General features: G+C 46.6%; 1 protein-coding gene across 1 annotated transcript; it reads right to left on the bottom strand.

Annotated features, from left to right (window-relative positions):
• Positions 1 to 2,894: 2,894 nt before the first annotated feature.
• PURB (purine rich element binding protein B) lies at positions 2,895 to 10,528 on the bottom strand. The gene has a single exon (XM_073559555.1). The coding sequence runs from the start codon at positions 10,233 to 10,235 to the stop codon at positions 9,237 to 9,239; it is 999 nt and encodes a 332-aa protein (XP_073415656.1). The 5' UTR covers positions 10,236 to 10,528; the 3' UTR covers positions 2,895 to 9,236.
• Positions 10,529 to 12,904: the final 2,376 nt, after the last annotated feature.

The raw sequence follows: 12,904 nt of genomic DNA, 5'->3' as shown, positions 1-12,904 counted from the left end.
GGTGGACACCAAATGAATGCCAAATTGTTCACACTGTGTTTAACATGCTCATATCTTTCATAAAACAGCAAATAAGATTAAAGCACGGTGGCTCAGTGATTGGAACTGTTGATTTGCAGCGCTGGGGTCCTGGATTCAAATCCCACCAAAGATCTGCAAGGATTCTGTATGTTCTTCCAGTGTTTGCGTGGGTTTCCTCTGGGTTCTCCCCATACTGCAAAGGCGTACTGATAGAGAACTTCAAAAGGGGAACATTGATGAAGATGTACAGTATGTGAAGTGCTGTGAAATTAATGGCGCTATAAGTCAATAAGAAAAAAATAAGTGCTCAAATCTCCTATAACTCAACAAGCATTAATAAATACGATCAATATGATTGAGTGTAGTGGGCTAGAAGTGATGATCTGGTCCCCTCACAACCCTGATCTCAGCATCGAGGATGTCAAAAACTGTGTGTAAAGTGTACCGAGAAGAACGGATGGTCACACCAAATATTGATTAGGGTAGATTTCTCCTTTGCTCATTTCCTGCGTTTTCTGTTAATATCATAGTTTATTTTTTTTTTTATCAATTAACACTTCAATTTTTTTAAGCATTGTTATTTTGCAGCCTTTTTCCCCTTTTTGCACCTTACTGTACATCTGCATAAACTTTGTTTTCTATGTTGTGTTGAATATTAACTGGAAATAAACTGTGCTGGTAGATTTTTTTCATCCTACTGTAATATGCACCTATCCAAGACAACTAATGGCTGGATTTCCCATTAATCTACATAAGAGACTTCTACATGCCAGCAACTGTGTCTCGCTGACAGATGGTCTTCGTGGCAGCTGTGGTGAAAAAATTGGATATTTTAGCACTGGAACAAAAAAAAGTCAACAAGTTATTGAACCAGCAGTGAGTATGGAGAACAGCTGCACACTGCCACATGACCACAGCCTGTCTAGGCCCGTAATAAGCCAAAATCATTTCTATTCAACAGAATTAACGGTAGAATAAAAAGTTCTGTTCGGTAAAAGCTGCTCTATGGAAAAATCAGTGGTGGAAAACTGGTGGTTTCCGAGGGCCTCAAACTGTGTTGTCACGCTTTCTACAATAGTATTTTGAGTACCCCCATGTTCACGTGCCTCAAGTCTGTAAGAGCACATTTACCCATACATATCAAAGTACCCCAAACCCTCCGATTTGGGTGAGAATGTCTCCTATTTATGTATATACAGCCGTCTGTTGTCTCCTATGTGATGTATATACAGCATTATCATGTCATGTGATGTAGAAAGCAGACTCAGTGTCTCCTATGTGATGCATATACAACAGGGTCTCAATTTCTTCTCCTATGTGATGTATATACAGCAGGGTCTCAATTTCTCCTTTGTGATGTATATACATCAGTGTGAAGTGCTCTTCTTCAGGAAAACTTTTTTTTTTTACAAAGTAAAACTTCAACTGATGTACAAGTTGGTCAGTTTATGAAAGAGGAAAATAAAAATGTGTTTGATAAATCCTCCTAAAAATAATTTTACACAAGCAAATGTGCTGCCAAATGTATTACATGCTGATTTTCTTAAAATCTTAAGCAAATACTTATTTAAAGGTATGGCGAATCTGCCACTGACATAAAACTATGCCTCGTGTGAAACCACCCCAAGTCCTGATTCAGGGGGCTGTAAGGGTGTGTGCATACGTTGCGGATTCTGCTGCGGAATATTCCACGTGGATTTGTCTGAATCCGCAGGTCAAAAGACCTGCGGATTAGCCTGCGGTTGGACACCTGTCATGGAGCAGCTGCGGAATCCGCACAAAGAAGTGACATGCTGCGGATATGAAACCGCAGCAAATCCGCGTGGAAAACTCAGCACCGTGGGCACTGCAGTTTTCATTTTACATAGATTACTGTACAACGCAGCAGAAACTGCTGCGGATCCGCAGCAGAATCCGCAACGTGTGCACACACCCTAATGCGACTGCAATAATGGAAACCCGTAAGACCCAAAATATATTTTCCGTCATCACAAACTGAAAAAATGAGCCTCATTTCTTGGGACTTTTCTTTAATATACAAAAAAAATCCCCAAAACATGAGGCTCATTTTCAGTTTTTGATAATGGAAAATATATCTTGGGTCTTATAGGTTTCTATTGTTGCAGTAACATTACATCCCCAGGAGTCAAGGCCTTAGGGTGGATTCAGACAATGCATAACTTGAAAGGGCTATTTCCATCTCATAACTTGTCATGTCGCAAAAATATGCTATAATTTAAGTTAGTAGGATCCTCATCTCTGGTACTCCCACCACTACCAAGAACGAAGGGGCCTCCTGCCGTATGGAGGACTGCAGACCCTTGACTAGTGATGTGTGCAGTTACCGTGCACCATGGTTGGCCAGAAGTGCCGCTATGAAGGCAAAAAGACTGCTGAGCTGTAACCCCTTCATTCTCAGGTTCATGGATGTCCCAAAGGTCGAGGTCTGACCACCACCAAACTGATAATAAGTCCTAAAGAAGAATTCCTAACATGCCAGTATTGGTATGCCAAAACCAGGAATGGAGCTAACAGAAAAAAAAAACCAAAAAAACTATAGTTGAAAATATTGACACCTGCTCGCCATTTTGGAGACACTCCTGGCTTTGTCATAAAAACACGGATATGTGAATAAAGCCTTATTCCTACCATAGATCTTTTCTGGAAGCATCGGTGCCTGTTTATTTCATAGATTCATTCCTTCGATAACAAGCATTAAGGAAAGCCAACAAGCCTGGAACTGTGAGCAAGTGCGATAGTGTAAATTCTGTTCCAATTCCAATTGATCTAAGCCCTAAAATGGCGCCCAAGTCATCAAACCCAAAATGAGATGGTGAAAAACAATCCGACACAAATCACAGGACACGGGTAGCTATTGTTTCATTCACTTTTCCGCATACTTTATTTGTTACAAACATACAATTTTTAAATATATAGATTGTAAAACTCAATTTTGCAAAATTCTGTTATTGTAAGGAGTGCTGACGAGCATGAGTTCTGAACCTTATGCTTCTTCCGTGTTATTACTTGTTCTTTTTAAAAGGTTAAAATTGCCCCGGCTTTGTAAAGCTAGTGGTAAATCCGAAAAAAAAAAAAGTTAAGAATCCGGGCCAGGAGTACTGGCTACTTTAAATCAGGGATTGGCAACAGGGACAGAATCTTCTCAGCTGCCTCCCGGAGGGAAGTCTCACTCCAGAAGATGTTTTTCACAATAACCCAAAACGAGCCCCAACAGAAGAGGAATGGTGCAAGTGTTTATTGTGAAAAACCTGGCCTGGCTGCCCTGAAGAGAGTTGGGAAAAGGCCGAGATAGAAGCTGTGGTCAGCGTTATGAATAGGAGGGATTGAGGAACAGCTACCAACCGTGGAACCTCAAGGGGTAGACTGAAGGATAGACTCTGCTTGCATTACTAAGGGTACAGCCACTTACGCCGTTTTACTATTTAAAGTGCTTTTAAACAGAAACAAAAAATATATTTTTTCTCCATATAATTTTTTTTTAATTATTAGTCATCTAAATGTATTTGAAGAATACGCAGATTAAATGCCTACGGCAGAAATGCTTTACTCATCTAAATAGGGTAGAGCTGTATATTGCACCCAAACTACACCCGCCCGGCGGTGAGGCTGACCTCTGTGCGTGCGGCTGGCACTTACATCTCCTCCGAGCGAGTGGAAGTCATCTATATGAATCTGTGCTTTCCTCTTAACCACCCAATGTGCCTGTTACTTCTTCTACTCTATGCCCTCTCCAAAAATATAATAGTGGGCAATCGAAAGATCTGTAGAGCAGTCTTTTCGTTAACGACTTGCTCCGCTCCCCTACGCCACCCGACTGCACGTCTTTATAAAGCTATCATTAATATGACCAGAACGTGACGCTCTGGCTCTTTACGCCACTATTCAACGTGATCACGGTTTTCAAAGACATTAAAACTCTAGTTTGCTTGACTTGATACCTCCCTCGAGTAATTGGGATTCAAATGACGGGAGTCCTAAAAATAGAGAAGGAAACTGTTCCCTTTACAGGAGTAAAGCGCTCCTCGATAGTGACCGGGCTCATTTCTGCCAAGGCATTCAAACCGCGACTCCAAAATATTACCACAATCTTTAAAGCAGCACACCTTTCTTATAAATCTCATAGGAGGGGTGTTGTACGTCATCGATCATTCGACCATACTAGGAGCATATCACCAAAATGATGGGAAACTACCGACAGTACAATCACTGTCTTTACATAGAATCAAGATCGCCATTTCCGTTTCTAAAGTTCAATGTTAAATTTCATCAACACCAGGAGAGTTAAAAATGGACTGAATTGCTGACCCCAACATAAGTCACTGTTTAATTGTACACTTATATATTCTCTGTACACGTAATACCGTTACATACACCCTGCCCGCTTTTTCTACAACATACGGAGAATCGGAGCCCCCGTCCTCTGAAGCGCGCCATGCCTGATCCACCGTGCATCCGGGATGATGCTCCAAACCTGTTACTATAGGTATAAGCTTAAAAGCTGGTGAACCTACGATGCCCCATTACATTAAAATATACCACTATATCCTCCATGTTCCCAGCACTGGATCGTTCAGTTTTGGGTTGGAGTGGTTTCGAAGCACGAGAAGAAAAAAAAAAAAACAAACAAGAAAAACAAAACTATTTCTGTGGGGGTGAAGATGGAGGAGCTCACCTGTAAAACATTCAGCTTACAGTCACCCCCTGTATTATTTATATACAGATATATATTTAAGAGGCTATACAACATTTACAGATAAGGATCTGCTATTTTATACAGGCATTTGATATTATGAACAACCTGCGTATGACGGGGGTCAGGTGGGCCCTAACAACGGTGTGGCCAAAATAAGGAACAGACCTATGGTATCTGAAGTCGATGAGTCCGGACCTTTATTACTGCTTCCTTAATGATACTCTACCTACCCCGCTACTGGCCACTGTTTACTCAATCGTCAAGATTTCAACACCAAGATTAAATGTGGTTCCTTGACTTGAAGGATCTACCCAGATTGCACAAGGTCACCTTGTGGCAGTAAACAAGAGTCCTTCAGGAAGTGCTGCGCATCATCCACGAGTGCTGCGCATCACCTATACGTGTATTTTGGCAGTACTGAAATGTTATAGGTTGAAAAAAAGGGTCCATCAAGTTCAACCTTTCACCTGTTATTAAAGGAGTTCTCCGGTTTTGAAAAACTACCCTTATTTGGGAATTGAGTTAATAAAGGGGAGTCCTTTGTTCGTGGTCAGACCTTTCCTACATTACATAGTGAATTCTTTTAAATGGACACTTTAGTGCCTAATTTCTCATATTGTGGTGCTGTTGGCAAAAAAATGAATGCTAGCTGACAGATTTTCCAACAGATCACAAGGGAGCCTTGGTTTATCAGGGTTTAGGTTTTTTGTAAAACCCCCGTCATACGCATTAGCTTATATATGTAATGGTGAACCACTAAATTCGGGGGCTGAAGCCACAGTGAGCAGGAAGAGGCAGGTCTGGGTAGAATTTTACAACCTCCCCAGTAAGAGGTTCAGAGTATGCACAGGACTACCGGCTGCTCATTGAGCACATGTTATATATCTATATGCAATATATGCCCGTCCTTGGTTTACACCGGGTGCAACTATAAATAAAACTTTGGAGTAAGAACCGCACAGCCTCTTGCATTATCCGTGCGGCCAACACACACAAAAACAAGAGGAAAAAGGACTTTCCTATGAGCCCCTGCGTGATGGGGCTATTATATATCTGCTGTGGATGAAAGCATGACATCTGCCACATGTAACAGGTAAAAGGAAAAAAAAATAAAATATCCATGTAAGAATGGTACAGCAGGACACTATACAGCTGCCTTGCAGGTACAAAAATACAGTACAATATACTGATGTGATTAAAACATCAAGAAATACTATTGCTCCCATACAGTTCTGAGAAAAAGAAAAAAAAAAGTAGAATAAAACATTTCCAACAGGTAAGCGGATGACATGAAGGTACGCCGGGATATAACCAGCAGCAGCTCGAGTTCTTGCACCTAAAGTAGACCAACCATTTACACACACACCGAGGCAGCCATATTTGCGGACTTGTGGGATGCCCATGGGAGGTCTAATCACTAGTGATGAGCGAGTATACTCGTTGCTCGGGTGTCCTCCGAGTATTTTGGCGTGCTCGGAGATTTAGTTTTCGTCGCCTCAGCTGCATGATTTGCGACTGCTGGACAGCCTGAATACATGTGGGGATTCCCTAACAAACAGGCATTCCACACGTGTATTCAAGCAGTCTAGCAGCCACAAATCATGCAGCTGAGACGAGGAAACTAAATCTCCGAGAACGCCAAAATACTCAGAGACCACCCGAGCAACAAGTATACTCGCTCATCACTACTAATCACCAAATCATGAAGAAAAATGGCTGCCTCGGATGCATCCATGCAACAAGCCTCTATTTTACCAGTAGTCACCTGCCAAGCTGTTCTCCGCTTTCCCAAAAATCAGTTCCATCACATATTCCCTGTCAAGAAGCAGCACACGTGGGCCGTTGGCAGGGTCAATCTATCAGGTCAGAACACAATAAATACGTTAACATAGATACCAAATTAAGTCATGAAGTGGTGCCGACATAGAAAAAGGCAGCTTAAGTGAAGAAAATAAAAGATGAATGACGTCTATGCATCATATACCCAAAGCTGCTACAACTCCAGAAGCCTCCGCGACAATGGTGGTGGTGGGGCTTCTAGAGAGGAAGCCGTACCGCCGAGGCTCTGGAGATGTCAATGGCAATAAATCACACAACGAAATATGGGGGAGATCATGTTCAGCTCAGACATGTACACACAAGATAAAAATACTACAATTTCAATTCCACTTTCTTGGGGACGGAGGCGGATGAGGGAAACGACAGGCGCCTCGGTTCCCAAAAAGGTTCATTTCTCATCGTAACGAATGTTAGCGGGGGAGCCGTCGAGAAGAGTTAGAAACGTAATTCTGTAGAGGTCGTAGTTAAAAGTACAGGTTGAGCTCTAGACACTGCAGCGCCCCCCGCTGCCATAAGAGAGGGGGCAATATGAGAGCATCTTGTAGGCAGTAAGTAGAGGGCCTGGGGTTGTCACAGGCCGCACGCTCTTCTCCCCCGTTGCTTGTAGTGCTGTGGACTGTTCACCACCTGGACAGTTTTTAATATTTTTTATTTTTGGAGGCACCATTACCCTCCGAGGTACTGAGAATTGAATGCAGGTCTTTTCAAGAATAAAAAGCCTGTAAGCGAAGAATCATGGACCTGAGCTTATCTTATTTGACGTTTGTCCATTTGCATGAACCGAAGTTGCTTTTTTTTTTTTTTTTTTTTGGTCTTTTTCTCTTCCTAGTCGGAAGGGTATAATAAGTTGGAGATCTCACAGATTTCAGGGGGTGTTTTCTTTTCCCCTTCGAATTTATGTTTAGATGTCAAATTTTTGCTCTTAGTTGCTGGTAACAAAACAAAGGTGACCTTATGGCAGTCGGAAATAATCCATGATTGGCGGGATCAAGAATTCAGTCCTGGTCGGAATGGTAACGCTGGTCCTGTCACTCTGCGGACTGGAGAAGCAAAGATTTGACAAGAAATCCAAAAACGAGCTTTTTGTTTTTATTTTCCTTGTGCTTTAGGAAAGGGTGACGTCCTTGGGTAACTGCAGAGTGTGGTAGGAACAGAGCTGCTGGTTTTCTTCTCCTTGCGGGAGGGGGCATCAATGGAAAGCCCCTGAAGCAAACTGATCATGGTGGTGAGAGAGGCAAGGGAGAAAGGGGTGAGCCTGGACTAGCTTTCCTTTCCCTTTATTCTAGCCCATCCTGGACCCTCTGCTCGTGTTCTGGTGAAGCTACAGTCACTGCTTGCTATATCCTGCCTAGGAGAAGTCATGGTTTTCCTATGTAAGTGGCTTGCGTGACCTAGCACCATGGAGAACGTAATACACACAGGGGGTGGCTGGGGTACTCCTACCTCCTGCCAGCTGGTGCGGAAAAATCCCCAAAAATAACCAGTCACTGCCCTAGGGTTGCTGTGACGCCCCAGGCGGACTGATGCCAGTACTCACATCCTATATGGTGGAAATGTGTGGGGGAGGGGAGCTTCTACAGACGGGGAGCACTGCTCTAAAGCCTAGCCAGATTTAAAGGGGATGTTCACCTTTGTAAGGATCGTTTTTTTTTTTTTTACTTAACTGCATCGATTTTGGGCTAAAAATCATTTTTGAAGATGGATTTCATGAATTTTGCCCAGTTTTGCTCTTGCAGGCCTTCTTTCCTGACACATTCAACATTGATGTGGTCAGAAATAGGTAAAAATTATTCTTAGCCCCAAATCCATGCATTTCAATCACAGTCCTTAAAAAGTGGACAACCCCTTTAACCCTTGGGTCACTTAACGCATTTATACACCACAGCTTGTTGTTATACGTAACATAATGGGTCATGTGTGATGAGACTAATAACATCTGCATCCTATAACATCCCCCCCAAGCTGACAACCTGCTTGCTCTCCAGAGACGGTAGAACAACAAGTCCCAGCCTGTGATCCCTTCTGTGGGGGAGATCTATGAAAGCTATTAAGAGAAACTGTCTGTTGCCCGTAGCAGCAGATCACAGTTCAGCTTTCATTTCAGTACAGTGCTCTTGTAAAATGAAAGCTGTGCCGTGATTGGTTACTACAGGCAAAAGACTGTCACAATTTTCAGAGCTGTCTGTTGCGAATGGCAACCAATTACAGAGTAGCTTTTGTTTTGGTAGCGCTTGTAACATTATAGCTGCGCTGTGATTGGTTGCTCCTCTCACAATTTTCAGAGCTCGCTTATCTATTGCCAACCGCAACCAAGAACAGTGCACCTTTCATTTGGTACAGTAATCTTGTACAATAAAAGGTGTGCTGTGATTAGTCACTACAGGCAAACAAGATTCAGAGCTGCAAACAGCAACCAATCACAGGGCAGCTTTCATTTGGTGCAGTGCTCCAGGAAGATGAAAGCTGCAGCGATTGGTTGCTATGGGCGACCAGTTTCTCTTGGACAGTTTTCATCGGTCGCGCAGAGAACAGAAGCATGCTGGGATTTGTGGTCCCCGACGCATGCTGGGACTTGTAGTCCGCCGCCGGCAGGTTGTGGTATGCTGTGTGACTGACCTCCCCCCTCTGCTCTCCGCTTTCTCCTCCGCCTTCCTCTGGGCGCTCAGTCGTCGTCCACGTCTTCTGTCTCCGAGTCTTCGCCGCCTCCCCCGGAGCCCAGGCCGCCGCCTCTCTCCCCGGGGCCCCGGCGGTCGTAGAGCTTGTCTCGCTGCCGCTCCTGGATCTCCTTCATCTCCTCGGCGTAGCGGCAGAAGGCGCCGCCGAACTTGCCCCAGGCCTTGAGCGGCACGGTGATGGAGTTGCGGTAGCTGGGCTTCACCTCGCTCACCCGCAGGAACACGCCGTACTTGTTGCAGCCGACATCGAAGAAGAAGCGCTTGGAGTCCACGGTGATGGACGTGCCCTCCGGCAGCTCCCCGTACAGGCCGCCGCCGCCGCCGGCCGCTCCGCCTCCTCCTCCGCCGCCGGGGCCCAGCCCCACGCCCAGCTCGTCGTCCTCCCCGCCGTAGTCGTCTATGAGCTTGGCCAGGGCGTCGCGGAACTCGATGAGGCCCTGCGCGGGGAGCGCGATGGTCTGTCCGCTCTGCAGGCCGGCTCCCCCGCCCGCGCCGCCGCTGAAGCCCGGCCCGCGGTTGATGGTCTGGCGGATGCGCAGGAAGCGGCCGCGCTGATTCTCCTTCAGGTCCAGGTAGTATTTGCGGTTCTCCCGGACCAGGAACTCGCTCTTCAGGGCCCGGCGGGGACCCCCGGCGCCGGAGCCGTCATCCCCGGAGGACTGCGCGATCTGCTCGGGGCTGCTGGGGCCCAGCTGGGCGTAGTGCTCGATGAAGTCGCCCAGGTAGTCGCGGAACTCTGCGGCCACGGCCATGGAGAGGGTGAGGCGGCTCTTGGAGCCCCCGGCGCCGACCTCGGCGATCTTGATGAAGCGGCCCTTGGCGTTCTGCTTCACGTCCAGGTAGAAGCGCTTGTTCTGGATGTCCAGCCGCTTCGAGGCCAGCTCCTGCGTCTCCTGCTCCCGGGACATGTGCTGCTGGAAGCCGCCGGGGCCTCCCCCTCCTCCGCTGCTGCCCCCTCTCTCGCTCCCGCTATCCCCGTCCGCCATCTTCTTCTCCTCCTTCGCGCTCACAGAAGCCTTCTACAACTGTCTCCTCTCGGCTTCCGTCAGTCCCTCGGCCCGGGACTCCCTCCGCCTCCTCCTTCTTCCCTCGGGCTGCCCGCCTCACAGTCAACCCGCTCTCTGCCGCTCCTCACCCTCCACCGCTCTGCTCGCCCCTCTTCTTCCCTCTCGTTCTCTCAGCCTCAGCCCAACCTTCTCCTCCTCTTCCTGCGTGTGCGTCCTGCGCAAGCTACGACTGGAGCGGGCCCACGGCTGATGCCGGCAGCGCCATCTTGACTAAGGGTATGACATCTTCAGAATTGGTAGGATGCAGTGTGGGGATTGGTTGTCAGCTCGCACTGTGGAAACCAATCAGATCGCTTCTTTCAGCGTGTAATCTGCGCGGGAGGAATGAAAGCTGCCCTCTTATTGGTTGCTATGGGTAACTCCTCCACATCTGCACTTTTTTTTTAGGCCTGATACTCAAATCCAGAGGAACACATGGGGCAGATGTGGCCACATGGTTGTAACATGGCATGAGTTCAATTGAAAAATTAGAGTTTATAGACACTTAGCTAAGAATAGGAAAACAATGGCTAATGCCAACGTATTAGTAAATCCAATGCACCGTTCATGTCGTGCCTCAGTATTACAAGGGTTTCCATGGTTACAAAAACATGACAGCTTCATTCCTGAAGCGACACCACACTTGCCCATGGGTTGTCCCTGGTATTACCGCTCTCCCCATTGATATGTATAGGGAGACAGTATGTGAGCAGTTTGCCTCCTCCTGATCGCGTGCTGACGAGGGTCCTACACTAGAATATTGTAAGCAGAGAATCTAGTCGGCACATACCGCTGGTCACGTGACCTCCCACCCGCACAGGAAATCCCGAGGAATCGTGACAGTGGGCGCATTGCGCTCCATCATGATTCTGCAGTCATTAGTCTATCTTTCTATAATCTAAATATATTTTAATGACACACCAGGCAGACCACAACCTGTCCCCTCCATAGATCTCCAACATATTCTCCATTTATTTGTTAAAGAAGCTCTCCTCCTCCTCCCTCCATCATAGTTATTCTCTTAAAGGGAGCCTTGCATCAGGTTTGGTCGATATAAGATGCGGCCGCTGCCTTTCAGGGCTTATGTACGGCCTTCTATAATACTGTAGATAAGCCCCCGATCCGACCTGCAAGATAAGAAAAATACGTTTTCTTATACTCACCCGGGAGGGCGGTCCGGTGCGGTCCGGTCTGATGGGTGTTGCAGGTTCAGATCTGGCGCCTCTCATCTCCTTGTGATGCCACCCTCCTGTTGCTTCATCGCTCCTCGGCATCGCGCTCATGCGCAGGTTTATTTCTCTGTCCTGTTAAGGGCAGAGTAAAGTACTGCAGTGCGCAGGATCTGGGCCTCTCTGACCTTTCCCGGCGCCTGCGCACTGCATTACTTTGCTCTCCCCTCAACAGGGCAGAGAAACAATCCTGCACAGGAGCGCGATGCCAGGGAGCGATGAAGCAACAGGAGGGTGGCATCACATGAAGATGAGAGGTGCCGGACCTGCGACACCCATCGGACCGCCATCCCCCCCAGGGGAGTATAATAATACTTATTTTTTTTATCTTGCAGGTCGGATCAGAGGCTTATCTGCAGCATTATAGAATACTGTATGTCAGCCCTGAAAGGCGGTGGCCGCAGCTCATAGCAGCCAAAACTGCTGACAGGTTCGCTTTAATGCAGTCATCATATAGCACTGTGTACTTACAATTGCTCATTTTGCTGTGAAGCAGCCGGCGCATGCTCAGTAACCAGCGGTGACATCACAGAGCCTGTGCGCGCTGCTTCCATTCATTCCCCAGTAGTTTACAGTCGGAGCGGTCGCATTAGCAGCGCTCCGGCTGGAAAGTGATTAACCCCTGAGATGGATTTACGCTGTGGGATGTGACTGATTGCCGGACAGGTATGGATATTGTTGGTTTATAATTTTTTTTATTTTTTACAGGAGAACAATGGCTTTGATATGGGATTAGGAGTATAATAAAGATTTTAAAACTGTGTAGTGTATTCTTTCATTAAAATACTTTTTTCTTATTGTGTGTGTGTTTATTTAACCCTTTAGTTACTACAGTATTAGTAATGGATAGGTGTCTTATTGACACCTCTCCATTACTACGCCGGGCTTAATGTCCCCTTACAATAGCAAGGTGACATTAACCCCACTTGCCACCGCTACAGGGCAAGTGGGAAGACCCCGACAAAGCTCGAGAATAGGCGCATCAAATAGATTCGCCTTTTCTGGGCAGCTGCGGGCTGCTGTTTTTATGCTGTAGGGGGCCAAGATCAATGGCCCCTTACCAGCCTGAGAATAGCAGTCCCCAGCTGTGAGTTTTGCCGGGTTGGTTCACAAACTGATGTGGACCTCACGTAGGGTTTTCATTCATTCTTTCTCTCCTGCTCGCTGTTGCCAGCAGAGCAGGAGAGAATTACAGCCGCGTTCAGCACCAGCGGCTTACTGTAGTGCTTCCCTGGCGGCCGTCCGTGAACACGGAGGACAGTGTGAACTGTTCTCCGTGTGCACGTGTTCAGCACTTTTACGGACCGTGCACTCCCACAAACACTGACATGTCTCTGTGTTTTTCTCACGGACCGTGTGTCCGTGAAAATACGCTGACAT

The sequence above is a fragment of the Dendrobates tinctorius genome, unplaced genomic scaffold (assembly GCF_039654945.1).
Source record: "Dendrobates tinctorius isolate UK_male_01 unplaced genomic scaffold, ASM3965494v1 ptg000272l, whole genome shotgun sequence".
In the NCBI taxonomy this organism is placed as follows: domain Eukaryota; kingdom Metazoa; phylum Chordata; class Amphibia; order Anura; family Dendrobatidae; genus Dendrobates; species Dendrobates tinctorius.
The sequence above is the reverse complement of the archived record's forward strand: the minus strand, read 5'-3'. Positions and strand labels throughout refer to the sequence as shown.